Here is a 21129-nt window from a genome sequence, read left to right as displayed (position 1 = left end):
ACGTTTTGGACACCTCAAAAATAAGAATTGAATTTTTCACAGAGTATGCCAAAAATAGTCTCCATATTTGGGCCTCTTTCTCTCTGGAAGTGTTGCCGTTGATTAAGAATAGAAGGTTGAGCCATTTGCTTATGTGATTAATTTATATGTGTACTTTGTATGTATGCACCCATATATGACAAAATAATGATCACGAAACACAGCTACAGTTTTTTTGAACATGAATACAGTGGTTGCTGTATTGACCTCACTGGAAATTTGCAGTTGCTGTATTAACAGGAAGCATTGAAATCTCCTGGATATGTTCATAGGTATTTCCGGCATCAGCATATTTTTAGAAAAGTCTTCCACTGCATCCAGAAAGAAGTGACATTGTACTCCCTAATGAGTGCTTTAAAGCTTTCAGGTTGTTGATTGAAAGGTACTTTAATAGAAAGGCATCTAATTAGTTCTTGCTTGGTGTTCAGACATGTATGCTTGTGGTGACATAGGGATCTGTAACTTGTGTTCAAAAGAACAGTTGCTCGAACACTGGAATATTTATGTTGTTTTTGTAAGTATATACATGTGCATATATACTTCTGTGTGCATGGAAACCAAAGTGCAGTGCTGCTTAATGTTGTGCCATCTTTACTCTTGAGCCTGCTGTCCAGGTTTGTGGTGCCTGGTATGCGGGAATAAAAAGGAACAATATATCCTTCAAAATTCCAGGGAACAAGTGGAGTAAGGAGAGAAAGCTGTTGGTTATAGTATGTTAGGAGCATTTGGAGAAGACGGAAAAATGGGAGAATGGAAGTGCATCTGTTGGATCTCGCGTCCTTGTGACATACTACTGCTCCACAAAGAGAACAGCATCTTGCACATGTGTAGTGCTGTGCAGTGACCTCTTTCCCCTTCCCTGGTTCAGCATGCCATACACAGGTGGCCCTCCTGATTTGAGGTCCTGTGTTTAACACTCCTCTAGGAAATGCATAAAGTCAGTCCCTCCTTGGTGCTTTGCTTTCTGATTTGTTTGTGGGGTTTTTTTGTGTTTTTTTGTTTTTTTTTTTAACATTCTCCTGTTAAATGACATAACGTGTGCTATTTGCACCGGGAAGGAATAAACTTCAGGGGTCTCTGGTGTGGAATTTGGTAGCTGAGCATGTGGCTTCAAGCTGTGGAAAATGTGGCTGTGGCTGGAGTTCATGATGGTTGTGTATGGAGACCTGGGACAAACTTGTCTTGACTGATGTGGCTTTAGGGTGCAGAGTGGGGAGAGAGACATCATTGTACGGTTGAGGATAGAAGTACAGGGGTATTTACTCAGGCATTCGCCATGTCTGTTTAGGGTAAAGCTGGAGCTCCTCCAGAATAATTTTTTGGCCAACAAACTGTCTAGGTAGTTTGTCTACACCTTTAGGTGTGTTTAACAAATGAAGACACTAAGATTTTTCAGGCTGACTTGGAAAATGAACCTTGTGATGTATGTCTGTCAGTCAAGAAATCTAACTTAAAAGGAGAAGGCAGTTTTCATGCTTGTGTGTGTAAAATCCAGGGAGGTTGTGCAGGGTGACCGTGATTCAACTGTGCATGCTTTTGCTGCAGTAGTTCTGTGTTTGTGTCTTGGGATAGTTTTTAATGAAATTATTTAGTTCTTTCGATAAGTCAAATGGCAGACGTTACTGACTTAATTTTTTTTTATTTCTGCTGGTTGATTGCTGTCTTTCTGAAGTGGCCAGATTCTTTAGCTGAATTCTTAGTGCAATGTTTTGATAGTCCTGTTTTGTTTTTGTTTTTTTTTTTTTTTAAATCACATTTTTCTACAAAAGATGTTAAAAATTTTTATTTATTTTTTAGGTAAAGAAGAATGGATTATCGGAAGCAATCGGCCAAGAAGAAAGAAAAAGACAGGAGGTACTCTTTAAAGTCACACATTCTTTTACGTTGACTGTTTAGGGATGCACTGCATGTCTGATTTAATACTTTCTATTTGTTGATAAGGTGACAAGTTCATCACACTGCTTTGTGTCCTAGAGTGAAGTGTCTTCTCTCCCCAGGGAGAATAAATAAACAAAACCTGCCTCTTGCTGATGTGCGTATGTCCCTGCCACAGGTCTCCTGCCAATATCCCACGGCTCTTGCTGGAGGAGTGGCTCCTAGGTGTGCTCGCTCCAGCAGATGCAGCCTGGTTGATGGCTACTCAGCAGCAGCAGACAGTCACTGCTGCGTGCCATATTGGGGAAGGTGTAAAATGAACCTTGCGTTCACAGAGGGTAGGAGGTGGCACATAAATTTTTAAAGGCAGTGAGGAACAAAGAACAGCGTTTTACAATGCCCCTCGGTTGTAACTAATCCTGTGAGCAATTGTGAACAATTCTGAACATGGGAGCACTGTGTATCTGATGTAACTAACCTTTTTTCTTTCACACTGAAATGGAGTAGGTGCATCCATGCTGTCAACAGTACAGACAACAGCAGCAATTACTGATGTAGTTATCTTTTCTCTCTCTCTTTCCCCTTTGCTCCTTTTGTCCTCTTTATCCGCTTCCCTCTTCCACTTTGCTCCTTTTGTCCACTTTATCTGCTTTACCCTCCTTCCTTACTTACAGGGTCTATATCAAAATGAATGAGAGGTGTTGAAAAGAATAGCCTGACCTAGCCAGCTATATACCTGCAGTTCTTGAGGTATGTCCTTCAATAGGAAAAATCCCCAAGCTTTTTTGAATAGAAACACTGTAGCATTACCTGCCATGGTAATTTGTTCCAATATTTTCATTTTGCTTCAGGACATACCTCAGTGAATGTAGCTGAGTGAGACCTGACTGGGGTTTTCTGTGAAGTTCACAGATGTGTATAGTGAGCCTCAAATATTAATTTAGCTGCATGACCTACAGCTGTTGTGTTCATACATGGAATACAGAAACGTCTTGTATTGCATATATGAGATTTAGACAATGGTTTGTTGGGTTTTTTTTTTTTATAATGCTACATTTCTTTCGCTATCTTCTTTTGCTTTTTTGGGGGAGGAGACTGTGCAGCAGTTCAGGCTATGTGTTCTGCTTTTCTGTCTCCTGCTGGGAAGCTTTGAGACACAAGGCATTTATTTCAGTCATATCCTTTAGGACCCTTTAGTCTATGTTTCCTAGAGTCATATTTACATCCCTTCAAAGAGAGCAAGTTCTTTAGATGCCTTTTAAATGTAAAGTCTTTAATGTTACCAAAAATGTTTTCAAGCCTGAGGGGTTTTTTTATTTGAATATTAGAGGCTCATTCTTTCAGAGAGAGCCTAAATAAATATTCTTAAGATGTAGCTGTACTACCAAGTTGTGCTTGTGCTGTATTTCTTTTAAATTGCCTTTTATCAATTATTTTTCATCTATTTCTTAAATTGCTTTTTAGAGCCTATTAGATTATATTGTCACTGCAGAAAAATATACTTGTTTGCTTCTTACCTTGATCAAATGGCAATGTCATGCATTCGTATGCATCCCACTTCCAGAACACATTAGTGAGATGGATCTCTGTGCATCTTTTGTCTAGAGAAAATGTGTCATATAGACAGACTGATTTGAACTAAAGTTTCGATAGATCTTCTTTTCTTGCAAGCTGGAAACTCTAACTGTGTATGTGTGTACAAACTGCAGTATACATCTGGCCTCTTAAACTGTCCATCAGGATTCAAACATCTGCTTACCTTGATATCATGCAAATGAACCACAATATGGTTTCAGATGTCATTCAGAAACACTGTTAGCAAGCACCTGGTAAATGCCACCCCAGCCTCTGAATGTGGTGTAATTACTGTATGTCAAAGTCAAGATTGTTTCTTAATCCTTTTTTATTTTTTATTCTCCAAAATGTGTTTGGGTCATGGTAGGATGATATTCTCTCCCTTCCTTACACATTAGAAGCAAAGTATCTTTCTTTGACCCATTTATTTCTGACTATGCTAATGACTTTCTGTTACCAAACTGGAAGAAGTCCATGAGGGTCATCAGTAAAAGCATAAACAAACCCCCTCCAGAACAATAATAATAAGAGAGCTTGTATATTTTCCTGTGTTGAAAAATGTCTGCATAGAAACCAATTAGCCGTGGAACTCCACAGCAATTGTTAGGTAAATCCTTTCTTTGTGAGCACAGCTGGGAGAAGTACAATGAGGCTGAAGATTGGAAATGTAAGTTCTGGGCAAAGGCCAAAATGCCCTTTTTAGGCACCTTTCTGCACATTGTTAGCCAAGCAGTAGGTAGATCTGCCACCAGAGTTTGGCTGACGTGTGTGTCCTCTAGATTCTTGAGGCTGATGGAGTTGGCAGGCAGGCAATTTAACGTTATTTTGAGCATCACCTTTGCATATCTTTTTGCACAGCAGCATTCACTCGTGAATAACACGTAGTATGTGGTAGCTGTTACGTAGCTGCTGCCGTATCTCTCACCAGATCCGTTTAGCTTTTTAGGCAGGTAATAAGAAGAAGACACTACTGATACGTACATTAGACTTCCTTTCCTTGTATGTGTAATGGCCCTGTAGGTTTTCTGTGGAGTGCAGTTGTCTTTGCACTGCATAAACCTTTAAGGCTTCAGCTAAAGCAGATTTTTTTTTTTTTCCCCAAGAAATCCAAAACTTGTTATTTCATTATTAAAATCTCATTTCTTTGAAGAAGACTTTTTAGAAGTTTAGAAGGGCAAAAATAATTTTGAAAGCACAGTCTGGGAACGCTGAGACTCAGGATACCCAACAGAAATTGTGTTTGATCAAAAGCTTACCTTAGTAACACCAGCAGAATTCACTAGACTTGAGCTCTTTGAGAAATCTTATGAACAAATGTCCCCAGCAGAATGTTTTGCATTTTTTTCCCCGGTATGGTTTGTCTCAGCGGGCAGCTGGGAATATTCAGGAAGACTGCCTTCAACCTGCCCATAGTCTCCCTTGCGCCTTTATACCTGGTCATGGAAGAGCAGGGTTTCTCTAGAGCACGTGCATCAGACCATCGAAGTGAACTCCTCCTGTAGACTGTCAGGTGCAAGACCCTCTCGCTGTCTCTCTCTCTGTTTGTAGAGGCATGGGCGTTAGCCTTTCTAAATAGTCAGATCTGCACTGCTGCATTTAAAGTACGTATTTCTCCTTTGGTTTGAGAATGCTTAGGGAAGTTAGTTGCAAATAACTAATGAAATTATACATGCAAGTATTAACATTAGTTATATTGAGAACAAAGTTAGGTTACCTCTGCTGATGGTATTATTCTGTGTTAGTAATGCCTGGAAGGCATTGATGACAAATGTGACTTGGAGCTCGTGACAAAAGGCTTCATGAAAATTATTTAATTTTTTTCCATGTATATACGTACAAGAACTCTATTAGATTAACAGCAAATAAAGCCTAGAGAGGTAGAAGATGTCTAAAAGCTGAATAGGTTTCTACATGAGATGTGAAAATTTCCAATGGAACAAGTATGGGGATTTCAAAGTCCAAGAGTCCATTAAAAGTTTGCTTTGTATGTCAGCCAGCTGATGGAAGTTACAGTGGCTACTCCTTAAGTGGTAGGCTGATAAAACAGAGAAGTTGTTTGTGGGAGGTGAGGGAATGTACTGGAGGTCTGCCTGGCTGGTGTCTGGTCACTAATCACTAACGGGGATAGCGGCTGCCAACCCCTCCTGTCTGCTCTGCCTCCAGGCTTCTGTCCCTGCTGCAGATAGCTCGGCTTCTCATCTGCCTGCTCCTAACTTGGTGTTTTAAAAGTAATCGGGGCATCACTGCTGATACATGACTAAAACCTGAATTTTGCTTTTCTGCAGATGCTTGGGTAAGCAGAGTTCTGTTACCCAAGAACGCTTTCAAGTAAATAACTTAGCAGCTTCCGTTTAAAAAGAGCAAAAGCAGAACTGGCTGGTCAACAGTAGTCTGACTGATATGAAGCTTCCAACCAGACCACAGAAACAGATGTGGGGGGTTTTTTTGTTGTTCTTTTTTTTTTTTTTAATTTAAAAAAAACCCCAAAACAAAACCCACCTCTCAGGAGTATGAATGAGGAGTGACAATAGTTGGTGTTAAGTTTTTCGTTTTTAAACTTTTTGCAGTTGCATTGAGAAGTCTGAATATAGACTTTTTAAAAAAGTCTTTTTTTCTAATATTACATCACTTATTCAAAGTAAATGGTGTAATTATCATGGAAATGAATATTTATGTTACAATCTCTAGCTTACATCCAATAACTTTTTCTTTGCACCCTTCCTCCACATTTTCCTTTTAAAAAAAAAAAAAAAGGCGCCTAGTCAATAGTAAGTCTTTTCTATCCTCCCTCCACTTTGCAGGCGATATTTGAAGTGATATCTTCTGAGCATTCTTATTTGCTGAGCTTGGAGATTCTGATCCGGATGTTTAAAAATTCCAGGGAACTGAGCCTCACAATGACCAAAACAGAGAGCCATCACCTTTTCTCCAATATCACAGATGTTTACGAAGCAAGCAAAAAGTAAGTGTAGCAATGCATTTCTACATTTTTAAAAAATCATGCATTTTTAAAATTATAAATCTAAATTAAAAATTTAGCAATTATAAATGTATTTACAATACTGGGGTTTTTTTTAATTGTACATGAGGGGTGATTAGTGGTAGTCAAAATATCTTTCAAGCAAGTAATGAAATGTATACAAAATAATGTCTTTAGTGTTACCACAAAATGAAGGAACAGCTGCAAGGTAGGAAATTCAGCAAAAATTTAGGCCTGACAATTTAAGAATGAGATGTCAAATGTTGCATGTGTTAATATGCAGAGTTGTAGTTTTTTATAAGCTGTAAATAAATCAGAATGAAATTTGATTCTCTGTTCTTTGAGAGCACCAAAATACATGTGATCTGCAGTGCTAAAGAATCATTTCATATAATACAAACAGCTAAGGTTTATTTTGCTAACCATAGATTCTGTTTTTGTAATATGAATAAGCCCCTTTTTATTTGGATTGTATTTTCCTTATATATCTCACAGGCAGCTCCTTGAATAGTAGAGCTTTGGTTAGTACTATGATATGTGGTAGTATTTGCAGAGGCAGGCTATGCCTTACCTTTGCTCTTGTTCTCTGAGGCATCTTGCTTTTATTTGGAAAAATCTTGACTTTTCTTGCCAGAACACTCTCTATTTTTAAAGTTGAACAGTTGTTTACTTTTCTGGCTGTACTGATTTAGTAAGGAGAGCTTACAGGTAGTCTGAACTAGAGATGTCAGGCTATTACTTTAATACCTGTTTGAACATAAAAGCAAGTTTCTTGTTGGAATCTCAAGTAACCATTTTAGAGTGGTAACCATTTCTTCCAAATGTTTGAAGATGGAAAATACGAGTAACAGTGGACATGCACATGAGTTTGACAGACTCACCTTGCCACTATGTTTGAGCTCACATTTAATGGGGATAGGCATGGTATTAGTTTCCCTGAAAATTGGTAGGGAAGGAAAGAACATAGTGTATTTTAGTAGAAATAAGCAGGTTAATCCTTCAAATCTAAACAGTTCCTAAGCTAAATGTTGATACATTAAGCATTCTTTACAGTCTATCAAATTAAGCTTAGTCTGCCCTTATTAAACTGTTAAAAATTGAGCAAGAGTTTCATGCTTGCCCTTAAGAACTGACTCTTGCCAGTGTTTTCCTTAATCAGATGAATCACTGTTTACTTTCTACTGAGTACTCAATGTGCAGCATACTGTGTGACTGTGGTATCTTTTATGTAAACAACATAGGCATTTTACTGTTTATGAACAGTGCTGTGCATGCCATAGCACCTGACACAGAGACTTGTATTTCTGTTAAAAAGATCATCTGCTGTGCTTTTTTTTTTTTTTTGGTAACTTTCTTCAGTACAAAGTCAATAACAAGAAAAAAAGTTACAATACAAATAGTGCCTAATGAAAAGGAAATGTTGGCAGATCTTACACAATACGAATGCTGAAAAATCTGTTTTATGATTGCTGATAATTACTGCTAGCATTACTTAATACAGGACATGCATATGTACATGCACTCACAGTGTACTTCAGGGTTATGAATACCTGAAGGTCTATTTCAAAAAAGTTGTTTAATGAGGCTTTGCTTTGTTATAATTTGTTTGTTATCCGAGCCTGGTTAATAGCAATATCAGCAGGTGAATTACTGTGGTCTACATAACTAAAATTAAAAATGTCTATGCTTCTTTTCTCATACCTTATTTCCAGCTTGAAATCAAGCACAATGGCTAAAGGATGCACATGGCCTATTTAAGATACTGATTGATCTTAACTGTAGCACTGTACAACTTTAAATGTATCTCTCTCTACCTATGGAACAGAAAAATACTAGCCTTCTTTTGGAAATGGGGCTGGTGGTTGGATAAGGAATCTGTCAGGCTAGGAATATTTTTGGAGTCAGTCCTTCCTACCCTTTCAGCTGTTTTTTTTGGGGGGGGGGGGGGGGGGTTGTTTTGTTTTGTTCCCTTTTTCTTTTGTCCCCTTTGTTTCCTTCTTGTAGAAATTGTGGGTTTAATGCTGAAGAATTCAGAACATCACTTTTACCTTTGTGGAACTTCTCAAGTTTCACGTTGCCAGTCATGGTAGTGTCCTTTCTTGGCTTTTCTTTCTCTGAAGCCCCACGAAGTCTGTGGATTTTTACATCAGTTGTGCAGTGGTTTGACTTTTTCTTCTGAAGTTTATGCAGTAATAAGATTTGTTTCATGGGGGCATACATGTGAGAGTCTAATGTATTGTGTCAAATGCAAACCTAATTTAGGAGCTATATAATAGGTGTACATTTGGACTTATTCAGTATACCTTCATTTCTCCATCCCCCTGTTCCATTTTGTTTCTCTCTCATTCTTATAATTGAGGTCTTTTGCCAGAAGCTGGATATTGTCTGAATCCACAGCCACCACAGGAATGAGAGTTTTATGACAGCAGTGTTGTCAGGGAGTGCAGGTTATCAAAGTCCTTATTTTCAAGCAATAGTACTTTTTAAAGGCTTCTCCTACATTTCATGTAAAATGTGAATTGTAAAGTATCATGAGCCTTTTTTTTTGCTAGACAAGTGTTGATGTCACAGAACCGTCATGTATTAGAGGGTAATTGCCATCTTTTTTAGATAGCTTAATAGAAATCAAAGGTTTAATTAGCCTGCAGTCTTTGCCTCTCCTTTGGATTGTTTCTGTAGGACACAGCTGACTATACTAGTACAGCTATATGCATAGGTGTGTGTTTGTTTTTTTTCCCTGTGTTTTTCCCTGTGTTGAATAAGCCTTCCAAATCATTAAATCCAGTTTCTCACTTAAAATATTTAAAGCAGAGATGGGGGTGGGGAGAGCAATATTTTTAGGGGAATTCTTATAACCCTTTTGATTATAGTCTTCAAAGCGGGGGGGGAGAAAGAATGGAAAAATACCACACTAGCCTAAAATTATAATCTTATTCTTTCTTGTGTGGAAAGTCAAATGGTTTAAGAACTTGGTTTTTTATAACTTGGAGTAAAAACAGAATTCATAACTCCTTTTAAAATTTAAATGAAAACATATTTTGTTTCCTGAGTTATGTAAGACTGTTAAACTATACCAAAATTTTGTGTTGGCTTTCTACAACCTCATTTGTGTGAATAATGAAAATTATTTTGAAACAGAAGCCTCTTTCTTGGTATCTCCAAACTATTGCTGCTTCCCATTTTCAAGGTCTTTCAAGGTAGCAAAATCCATCCTTTTGTTATAAAATTGTAATAAAATTGAGGATCTGTTCCATTATGCTGTATTTTAAGCAGCCTTTCCTTTACTAAAAAATACAAAGTCTTGAGTATGAGTGTAGTTATCAGCGGTTTTGGTTGCTCAGACAAAAGTTTGGTGAGCTGAAGAATGTGAACTGATAAAAATACTATCTTTTAGTCAAAATTGCTTAAAGCTTATATCTAGGAACTTTGACTTAGAACATGTTTAATGGAAGCTCTCCAGACACACCAAGATAGGCTTCTAATGCATGACAAGGCCATTTCTGAGGGAACAAAGCTGCCTTTGTTAGAAGCAGAATACAGACAGCAAAGACTGTCTCTGCTTTTGGGAGCTCATTGGAATGTCTCTAACAAAGAAGAGTTGATCTGAATAATCTGTGCAGCATACAATGTGTTTGTTTATGGAAACATCTTGTAAGGTGGCTTCAGAAAGCTTAAGTCTTTTATTGTGTATTTGCCTGTACGTGCAATATGGGAGTTCATAACTGATAGAGCACAAAATCACACAAATTGCAACCCGAGTCAGTGTGAGCTGTTAGATTGAGATGTAAGCTTGTGGGGATGCCATAGGCTGGCTTATTCAGAAATAAAAGCTTGTGTAGTCTTACAATACTGCGTAATCAATCTCACTAGTAAGAAAAGCTCTCTCTAGTCTAAGTATGTGGTGCAAAAGAGGTCAGTTTCCCAAGAGCCTGTCTTGGGAAAGAGGAGTTACAGGGAAATTCGTGAAATGTCTTGGAGAACAATTGGTTTGACAGGTCAAATCATCAAATTTGTAGGAGAAGGGAAAGTTTTAGCGTATTGTTTCTCTCTGCCATTAGGCCAGCAAAAGGCAAAAAGCTTATGGAATATCAAAGGATTAGCATTAGCAGAAGAAGACACAAACAAAAAGTATTTTGACAGGTTCTGACTGTTCTTAAACTCTGTGTCTTGATTTCGGTAGAGAATCCCCTGTGGATTTGTGGGGTAGGTTAACATCTTTTGAGTATCTTAATTTAATTTTATATGTGTGAATATATATTAGGAGCCAGGTAAGCTTTTTCATAGCACTTTTTTGAAATTAGGTTACTGTTTTGCCTTTTTCCAACATACTTTAAATGACGCAGCTTCATCTTTTTCCGTAGGAAAATACAGTCCTAGTGTTCATTTAAGAAGTGTGTGTATTGAATCAATTAAGTAGGCATTAAAAACATTACTTTTAGAGAATGCAAAGTTCTGTTGCTCAGTTTCTTTGGAAGATTGCAAAAAAAAACCCCACAAAACCTGCATATAATAAAAAAAAAAAAGTAAAAATAAAAATTTAAATGCTGTAAGTAGACCCTGGGTGATTCAGGTGAACTCTAATGAAAGAAAACTATTCATATGTTAGAGATCACCAATTTGATTTCCAGGTAAGACAGTGATACAAGTCATTAGCATCCTTTTTTCCTATTTGGTCTAGACTGATGGTCTTAGTCTGTGTTCTGTATTTTATCACAGTTCTTGCCATTAGCAAATTTTGAAGAAAGCTGGGTAATGTCTCGAGGGCATCCAGCTGAGTGTGGTTACCCTGTTGGATAAGTGACACTGAGGTGTGATCTGGGGGAGAATTTCTGTGCTCTTTCAAAGAAAGTTGTTCATACTGGATGTTTTGAAGCAGATAAGTGGCTTCCTTATCAGTAAAGCTGAGTGATTATGTTGGACATAGTGGACAGAGTAATGGGAACAAGAGGGACAAAAGTCCTTCCAGATGATTGGGAAGCAGGATGGGAGGCACTGTGGCTCTGTGCAGAAGCTGGTGTGTTGCCCTGACCCACAGCAGGTGCTGGTGAGCACTCAGACCATACATATTCTTGGGTTTTCCAGGTGTTGCAGAGCACTGCTGAATTTACCATTTGTGGATTCTGCCTTTCTCCCAGCCTTGCTGCATGATCTGCTTTTACTGCTGATGGGGCCTTTTTTGATTGTCAGGAGATTCCAGGGATTCTGGAGGACGTATTGTAGAGCAGTGAGGCCAAAATGCCGTATTTTATTTTCTCTACATTTTAGATGCCCACAGAACACATTCATGGATTTGCATGATATTGATGAGTTGGGACCGTGCATTTATCCTTGTGTTTACTCGATTGCTTCCTTCATGGTTTGTTCTGACATAAGTGCTCTTTGCTGAACTCTTTGGCTTTAGTATGTAGGAATTATTTGTTTAGAGGGTTCTTCTGGCAGCTGAAATAACTCTCTGGGTTGACCTGCACTGTTTCTTTGCAAATGGCTAGCAGTGTTGGTAAACTAACTTTAAAATAATATCCAGTTGGTACTTGCATTCCTAACCCAGCGATTGTTTTGTAATTTAGCTTCCTTATTGCAGTCAAGATTAGATATATGACTTCAATACTCGGGAACAACAAATCTGAACAGAATCATACTTCCCTCAGCTCATTTTCTTGGGTGAATGCAACTTAAGAGAAGGAATGCTTTTTTTTCCCTTAATGAGTTTAGAAATTTTTTTTTATTTTATATATAGAAATATATATGCATTGTATAATGATTAATTTAGTAAATACCTGGCAATTACTTATACAAAAAGTGCCCTTGAAGAAAATGCCTAGTTTTTCAGAAAATACAATAAGCCTTTAGCTTCAAATTATTCACTTAAACATATTGAAAAGAATAGCCCAAACTCACAGATATCCACCCATCACCTTCATGGTATATTTTCATGCTGTATAAATAGACTAAACTGTTGCCAGCTGCTGATAAGTGTAGGAGAAGGACACAATAGGAAGATATTCAGGCAGTGACTGCCACAGTGACTGGAGAACGATGAGACTGTGTGCTCAACTGTGTGCAAGCCTGTTCTTCCCAACACTGCTGCACTGCCCTCCTTGGTAAACCCGGACTTTGATCCCAGAGCTCTCCTCTCCCGTAGCTCTGACGTGTCACCTGCAGTTACAGGGGTGACCAAAGCAGGGAAGTGCTTTTTTGGCCGGTACCTATGGAAAAGTTTCTCAGCCCCAGATATTCACTGTTGGTAGTGAGCTGTGGCGGGGTCACCAATGGCGATGGGTTTAACTCTTAAAAGGTGTTCTGAGAACAGTCAGTGGTTTAACATAACATTGCTTTAGAGTAGGAAAGTGAAGTGAAGCGTTTTTCAGTACGTTCCCTTCTGTCCTGTGTAAAGTCCTGTTCAAGCTGTCCATTGTGTTCTCCATTTCAGATGCCCCTCTGAAGGAATGTCAGCTAATCATAAAGAAAACTGAATCTGTTCACAATTCGCTTGTCTCTGACTTGTGCAATCCTCTGTGAAATTAAATATAGCTTGTGTTAGATTTCACAGTCTCTACTCAGGCATCCTTATCTTTGCCTTCACGCCTGCTCAGAGGTGTTGTAAAATATCACTTTTGGAGAGGCTGTCTGAGAATCCTCAATAACACTGCACATGGCACAAAGTGTTGGTGGAGGGCATTTGCTGTTGTGTGTCTGTTACCAGTGAATTTAGCCTGAGCCTGAAGTCAGTTATTAAAATCAGATGAGACTAGAAGCTGGAATAAACTTGCCTTACTTTCTCACTCTAATGGATTGTACAGTATCTTCAAGAAACACCAATATAAACATAAAACTTCAATTGTCTTTATGGTTCTTTTTTTCCAGTGCTGGATATATGAGATTTAAGTATTAGTTGCATAAAACTTGTATTTCTTCAGAAAATCTTCGGTATCCCGGGGTCATTTGTGGTATCATTTAAATGCTGACAATGTAACCATGTTTTTGTTTCTCTAGCATCCTGCCTCCATGGTGTTTTACCCAGCAGATCTTTAAATGCTTGTCAAGCTTTGCATAGACACAGTTTAATCCCTTTAAAATAGTATTGGCTGGTGCAGTCTGTTAAGGAGACCTTCGGATCGTGTTAATGATTGTGTTTACTTATTTTGCTAATTAAAATAGACACTATGTAGCTGGATTTTGTTTAGGAAAAAAAAATTTAAAAAAATCAAGGCAACTGATTTGCCAATGTTTTCCAGATCCCTGGAGTTGCCATCTCATGCTTTGCTCAGAGTAGACCCTTCAGGGCATTGTTTCTGAAAGATGACATGATTACTACATTAGTAGTACATTAAGTATCTTGTTTGGGTTTTAGGATTTTTTTTTATTTGGCAGTGTAGATATACCCTGTATATATCAGCTGTTTTTACCACGTAATCAAAACCTAAATGACCTCTGTTTGCCAAGATCAAGAGTAACAGATGAAGGTCCTCTCATTACAAACTGCAATACTGACTTAAGGATAGAGGGAACCCATTCTTTTGATGACTTTTCTCATGAATTTTCTAGAGTAAATCAGGGTGTTTTTCAACACTTTCTTTTTTCCCCCTAACTTCCCTGAAATAATATGATTGCAATATTCTCAAGCATTTGCATGCCAGAGGAAGAAAGAATTGAACAGTCCTGCTCAACCTTCCTCTGTGGTAGGGTTGAGTTCACCTGAAAAGACACAGGATACAGGCTGCACCTTTAACCACTTGGCTGTTTTCTGTGTTACTCTGGTTTTCTCTTAAGGCCTTTGCAATCTCTCCCATGTAATACTGTCTCTGGTTCTTCTTTTTTCTTCCCCGCAAAACGTGATTCTACTTCCTTATCTCACTTGAACTGGCCTGACAGCAAATGCCAGGGAATAGTGAGCGGTCATGTGTATATTTCTCAGAAAAAGGTTCAGTAAAAGAAAGGGGAAAGCACCCAAGGCTGTGAGATATCAGTTACAATTGCTGTGTCATCTCAACTGCATGATTGTAGGTGTGCATTTTTATTGATTTTTAATTGTGGTTGCTGAAGCTTGACAATATTAACAGTGTTTGTCAGATGAAAGGTAATTAAGTTTCTATTTTAAATTTATAAGAACGGTATTCTTAAATAGTGGCCATTGGAAACTTACTTTGTTTTACCTCTCTCTATAGAGAATTCTAGTAATTTTTTTCTTGCCTGTATATGCTTGTATTCAAAACTTCATCTGTATGCTGTCCTCTCAGTATGCTTTATGTGTTGTATTAATGCCAAAATTATTTTGACAAATTAATTGTCTTTGTGTCCCTTTCTGAAAAATTTATGACTCTGAAGCTCTGTACTGTCAATTTATCTTCCTGTGGAAATGCAGCACAGATGGTGTGTAACCCAGTGTCCCAGATTCTTAAGAGGAGAGACTCACTGTCAGGTCCACTTGGAACTTTTCCTCTTGTAATTAGATTACTTTTCAAAACTCTCCTGCCAGTGCTTGGTCTAGGACTTTGTGTTCAGTTTTTCCTTTACTTCTATCATTAAGTACTTTCGGAGATACTTTTTTCTCTAGCTGAGGTCCTCAGCCTAAGAACCGATACTTCTCTACTTAATTGTCTTCTAATGACTGTTTTTAATGTTAACAGTGTAGCTTTGCTTCTTAAAAGAAAAAAACGCCACCCAACCCCCCAGTTTTCCTCACCAGTGACTGAAGATGGTTTGTGTTATCCAGCAACAGATAGTTTTGGCATCAAATAAAAATAACTCATTTTGAGATGAAATACTGTTTGAAGCAAGGATTGAAACCATATTTTAAACCATAGGATTGAAACCATATTCTAGATGAATGGCCTTAAAATTGTGAGTTTAACCAAAAGAGTCATAACAGCCCTCTCTGTTGTAGAGGGCTGTTGTAGGACCAGTATAGTAGAGTTTGTTTATTTGTATCCTTTATTTTTTGCACACTGATGCAAAGGGTTCGGTTGTGGTGCTAGTGGTGCCTGGAGGTTTCCCTCCTTCCCTATTACTCCCTCAGTTCAGCCAGCTGCTAGCCAGGTGAGATGTAGCTGAAAAATAAACCGCAGAACAAACCTGGTCATAGTTTTCTTTCTGTCACCTCCTTCACATCCCCGTTGGAGCAGTTCCCAGACCTCGTCAAGTGTCAGCCCACAAGCAATTGTGGTGACATACCTGAAAGAGTGTGGTAGGAAAAGGAATTAATAAGTTGGACAAGAGCTGTGGAAGCTGGCATTGCCAGAACTGTGGCATGAAGCTGCCATCTGCCATAGCATTTATTTGTACTGAAACCCATCTGTATATTATGTAAACATATTCTCTGTTTAATTAAAAAAAAACAAACCAAAAACCAAACCCACAGCAGCATTTGTAGCTGACTTCTTGGAGCCTCTGGCTCTTCTTCCGTGGCCTAAACTCTGCATAGAGAGTTACTTATGTGAATATTTGTGTTTAAGGACAGTAGAACAAAAGTACTTAAAAAATTTTAAAGCCTTCCAGTTGTAACCCAAAAACTATTTATCTAGTAGGTGTTTATGTGTCCTTTCTTGCAGAGCATCACTGTCATGGTCATCTGAAACTTAGTGCCCACACAGATCCTCCCAAGCAGTCATGCTTTGTTGTTGGGTCTTGCAGGGTTTGTTATAGTCGCAGCTTACGAATCTTTCACCAATTCTCAGATTTACTGTTGATGCAGGAAGCACAAAAGAGGAAAACTGTATTTATTTGCATATTTCTTTGGTAGTAAAGTGGATGGATGTTCAACAGTTATTTGAACTTGCATCTCTGCTTTCCTTGTACAGAGACTGATAAGGAACAAAGCAGCAGCCTTTCTTAGTTGAGACTGAGCAATAAGTCTTCAAGAGGTCAGTCTGGTTTCAGAGAACTGCCATTGCCCTTATAGCATAAAAAGTATGTGTAGCTTTAGTTGTTAGTAAGTCTAGAAATAACTGTGTTTAGCAAGGCTGTCATCGTGGGAGGATATATATATGTTCCCTTGGCTCCTCTCCTGTATCATTGGGTCAGCGTGCTTTGTTTAAATGAGATTTTAAACCTCAAATTCATGAGATGAAAGCTTGCATTGCAGATAGATGAGTTGCGTTGCATTGCTTCACGTTACTCTGGACAACGGTGAGGCTGGTCTGTGCAGCATTTATACCTAGGAAATCTGCCGAAGTGTGGTATTTGCTATCCTATATGTCATACTGTAACTTCTACTATGGGTGTGGCCGTATCAATACGAAGATCATGTATACAGACGTTTATATATACATTTTATAGGACAAGCAGCTGTACGTGCAGCAGTATCAAAACCCGCAACTTTCTCCCTACCTTTAAGCATGTGTGATAGTTTGCTGCCCTGCATAACTTCTTCTACAGATGTGTAGGAAAGAGGCTGAAGTGCCTGCGACAGCACAAAGAGAAGCCCAACAGCACTTGAGGCAGCGCTGCATCCTGCCCCTTGGCCTTTCCCGTGACGGGCATCGCTGCTCTCCCTTCTGAACAGCACTTGCGCAGGGCTAAAACAGCGTAACGTGCTGATTAGTATAGTTGCACTTTGGACTTGCTTTCCTTGGGTGATGGAAGTTAGGCGGTTGCCAACTTGGCACAGTTGCCCTCGTGAGAAAGATGAACCTGGGAGAGTTTGCTGTCTCCGTCTGGCGCAGGGCTGCTGGGAGGTGCGTGGCCGTGGCGGTACCCACTGGGCTCTGAGAGGGAGCAGGGCAGGAGCCTGATGGGGGAGTTTGTCATTTGAAATGAAATGACAAATTCCAGACTTTATCTGGAGAGTTTCCTGGGCACTCTCTAAATCATGGTTATTTCTAGACTCTGGTGGAGAGTTCCCTGGCTGATACCTTCCCTCAAGACTAAGCAATGCTTAATTTATGTTTTTGTATGGTTCATATTTTTGTATTAACAAAAACTTCTTCCCAAATATCAGGATTGGTTAGTTCTCTTATTGTGAAGGTGCAGGTGACAGCCCAGGTTTGTAGAGCATGAGGGAAGTTACACGTCCAGTTGTTCTCCTCCGTTCTCCAAGGTCTCTGCTTGCTGTGTTTGTTAGTTTGGCCATTCTAGCAAGTGTGTTATATGGGAATAGCCTCATCCCTGTTGCTAGGAAGTTCACAAAATGATTTATAAATTCATTGTTTGTGACATGCAAGAGATCATTTTGTTCTGTGACAAATGAGTATGTAAGTAACTTTTCAGACTTGGGGAGAGGGGCAGAAGCACCCTGCTTCTTCACAGTAGTATAAAAAGCATTACTTTGTTCAGCATGGGAAAGGTTTTTAAAATGAGGACTCCCGTTGTGATGTCTCCATAATTTATCAAAAAGATTTACATTTCTAGTGTCACAGACTGGTCTTTGTGGGTTCATTTGTCAGTGGGTATTAATTGGTTGAATCAAGATTTGTTTTTCTGAAATGCATACCATTGAACTAGATGCTATGAGCACTTACCCGCTATCTGAAGAATCTCGCTGTAACAGAATATATTGGCAGGGTTGCCATGGCCTTTTTATTGTTCTGGATTCCTGCCAGAATACTATAAATAGTTGAAAAAGCAAGTGACTTGCTGTTAGGATAGTTACTTGTGGGTAGGCTTGCTGAAAGTTGTTCCAGTTTGTTGCAGAATGAACGAATAGGCTGTCAGGGTCGGTCTCTTCCCCCCCCACCCCCCGCCCCTTGTTTGGCTTTGTAGTTGCTCAGTGGATATTGCCTAATAAAAGGTGTTTTTATGGACTGTTAGCTTTGCAGTGTTTAGTGTTATAAATATATGTGGATGTATGTATTGTTTTCCATTATTTGGATTGTGGGAATTCCTGTAACAAACTGATTAATTTCAAACACCTGTGGATGCAGTCCCTCACTTGATTCACCCTCCTTTCAGCCATTCTTTTCCTAAAAGCTCTGATTCAGCATAAAAATAAGGCTGTAATTTTTCCCATTTTTACTATTTCAAATTCCCTCCCTTCCCTGCCCCCCCCCCCCAAAAAAAAAAAAATTTGTGATGCAGATGTTAAACTTCTGTTCCTGATGAGAAGATTCAGATTTGGAGAGGTTAATCAGAATTTTTTTATGACTTTTTTATCTGGCGTTATCTGGAGTTGGTAATTGTTTTTCCAGTTCCTTATCTCTAAGAGGAGGAAGCTAAATTGTACTTGCTTCCACTCCAGTGGCTTTTTTCTGTTACTGGATAGTAGTGCGTCAGCAGCATCATCCCTATGAAGCTAAATCTGCATTATAATCTTCTTTATGCCAGATACACAAGTCATTATAACTTGGAAAACATTAAGCAATAATAATAATAATGAACTTTGAAATAAGTGATCTACGAGCTAGACCACAGGTCACTTCCACGTACAGAATGGCTTTGATGGTGATGGACTCATATTTTCAGTGACAGAGAGGACCAATAGCACTGTCCAGAACAGTGAGCAATAGAGGATTGCATGGACCCACAAGGAGGTAAAAAATTAGTACTGTAAGTAGGAAAATAGTCAGATAAATGTTTGAGAACCTTGATTCTATGAGTGCTATGTAACCTGCATACAAAACTGCAATGACATTATACCATCTGGCCCTCTCACCAACCTGGTAATGCCATTACATGTATTCTGTCACTTTGCAAACAGAATAAAATTATTTCATAGTGACTTTATCAGAATTTTTTTTTCCTCTTAGCTCTCTTGGGTGCTGATCACCTGGTTCTGGTAACTTCTGGTGTTCCGCATTTACTTCAGTTTCAGACAGAACTTCAAGTCTGTTCGTTCCCAGTCTCACTCACAAAAAAGGCTTTGGTATCAGTTTTCTTCTGTAGTGACCCTTGATGTAAATGAACTATTTAGATTTTTTGCAGTACCTCCGACCTTTCTGTATATTCCTTTTATGTGCTGTCATTTGATTCTGCATGCTTTTTGCTCCCAGATAATAACTGAATCCATAAAATAATTGTTTTTCTAACTCTAATTTGGCCTGACTAGTTAACGTCTCTTTTACCTGCCTAATTAGTTTTTTTTTTTTAATCCAGTGCAGTCTAGTTTTGGAATATCCACATAGCAAGATACAATATTCGTAAGAAGAATGTAAGTCCTGCTCAGTTAATATCTTTATCTAGGGGTGAAGGGAGAGTAAATGTTGAGAAGAAATGTGGATCAACATGATTGATATTAAGGCATTTATTTTGTGTATTTCTGTATGGCATCTGTTTAAGTAGAACTTTGTTGATGGGAGTTTTGCAGTTGTAAATGAGACATAGTTTAGGCCTTATAAAGGTGAATTGTATGGAATAGTTCGTAACACTGTGCATATACCACTGTGCATTTGTGTTTATACAGCTGAATTAACTAGAGTTTTTGAGAAGGTTGTGGATATCGGTCATTGATTAACACAGTGCCGATGAATGGGAAAAAATAGCTTAAGAAAATTGCCTGAGCAAGTATTAGGACGCTGTTCCTGATGGTGATTACCAGCTTGTTAATGATCTGCCTAAAGACATGGGAAAACCCTTAACACTAAAAGTTCAAGGAGGAAACTCTTGTCATAAAGACAGGGCAAACTCCAGTGTTGGTGAGAATCTCTAGTGTTTCTACATCTTGTGCTATAAAAAGAAACAAACAGGAAATTAATTAAACCCGTGTTTCTAAATTTGGCATGTAGCCTTTAGGGGAGGGGGAGTTTTAGAGTATTACAAATTGGATGTTTCTCTTACACAACGTAAGGGCAAGATGAGGGAAATCAAATGCTGTCTTAGGATGCTGTTTGACTTTCACTTAATTGGATCTAACTTTAACCAGAAAAGTTCCAGACTTAACAGAAACAAATGTTTTACATAAATCCTTCTGGTGTTAAGCAAAAAAAGCCAGTCACACAGCACAACTAATTGCAACTACTAATTTGTAGTTGGTTAAATTGAATGTAATCACTTGATCACTGATCTTTATGACAGAAGCTGTCCTAAAATTTTAAGTAAGAAGTTTTTATGATGTGTGTGGTTCACTGATTATATATAGTAATTAGCAGATTGGATGCAAAAAAAGACCACCTTTGATTCAAGCCTTGATGCATGATTTCCAGAGGTAATATTTCTTGTAGTACATGTTGTGGGAGATGGGACTTGAGTTTGCTGCTTCTCTCTGCCCCCTCTTTTTTCTTTTTAAATCTTCTATTCTCCAAGATTTTTACTGTTCCTTACAATGACTGTGACTGATGATGTCATTGATGAAGCACCAGATAAATTCTAAAAGTGGAAGTTCTAGCCCAGCATGGTCAAACACCTTGTCAGCATGCCATAACATACAGCAGGAAGAAATGTTGTATTTCCTAATTTCCTGAGGAAAGTAAATTGGCAGCATGCTGAGAAGTTCTCCCAACTATAAACATGTCTTGAGTAGAGCAGAAACAAATTCCAGTTGTCTGCGGTTTTCAGTGGTCAGCGGTTGAAATCTGACTGTTGTGGTTCATGAGAAATTGTAGACTGTGTGACTTGGAGACTTTCCTTCCCTCCCACCTCTTGGACCCCAGTGAAATTTCAGGCAACTGTTAACTTTAGTATTTGTCTGTGTATTGTATGAGATCGCATAGCAACTTAGTATGCTTTGCCAGCTAGTACTGTTCTTGATACTAAAAAACCAAATAAGTAGCATAATACAACTCAGTGACAAC

The 21129-nt window shown here is 38.5% G+C and overlaps 1 protein-coding gene across 1 annotated transcript in view; it reads left to right on the top strand.

Moving 5' to 3' along the window:
- The window catches only part of ARHGEF26 (Rho guanine nucleotide exchange factor 26), a 61656-nt gene that overhangs the window by 8874 nt on the left and 31653 nt on the right, over positions 1-21129 (top strand). Inside the window, exons 4-5 of the mRNA XM_052804113.1 lie at positions 1837-1893; positions 6291-6451. Coding sequence (XP_052660073.1) covers positions 1837-1893; positions 6291-6451 — 218 coding nt within the window. The remainder of the gene's footprint in view (positions 1-1836; positions 1894-6290; positions 6452-21129) is intronic.

Source organism: Harpia harpyja, chromosome 12 (genome assembly GCF_026419915.1).
Source record: "Harpia harpyja isolate bHarHar1 chromosome 12, bHarHar1 primary haplotype, whole genome shotgun sequence".
Classification (NCBI taxonomy): Eukaryota; Metazoa; Chordata; class Aves; order Accipitriformes; family Accipitridae; genus Harpia; species Harpia harpyja.
The sequence above is the reverse complement of the archived record's forward strand: the minus strand, read 5'-3'. Positions and strand labels throughout refer to the sequence as shown.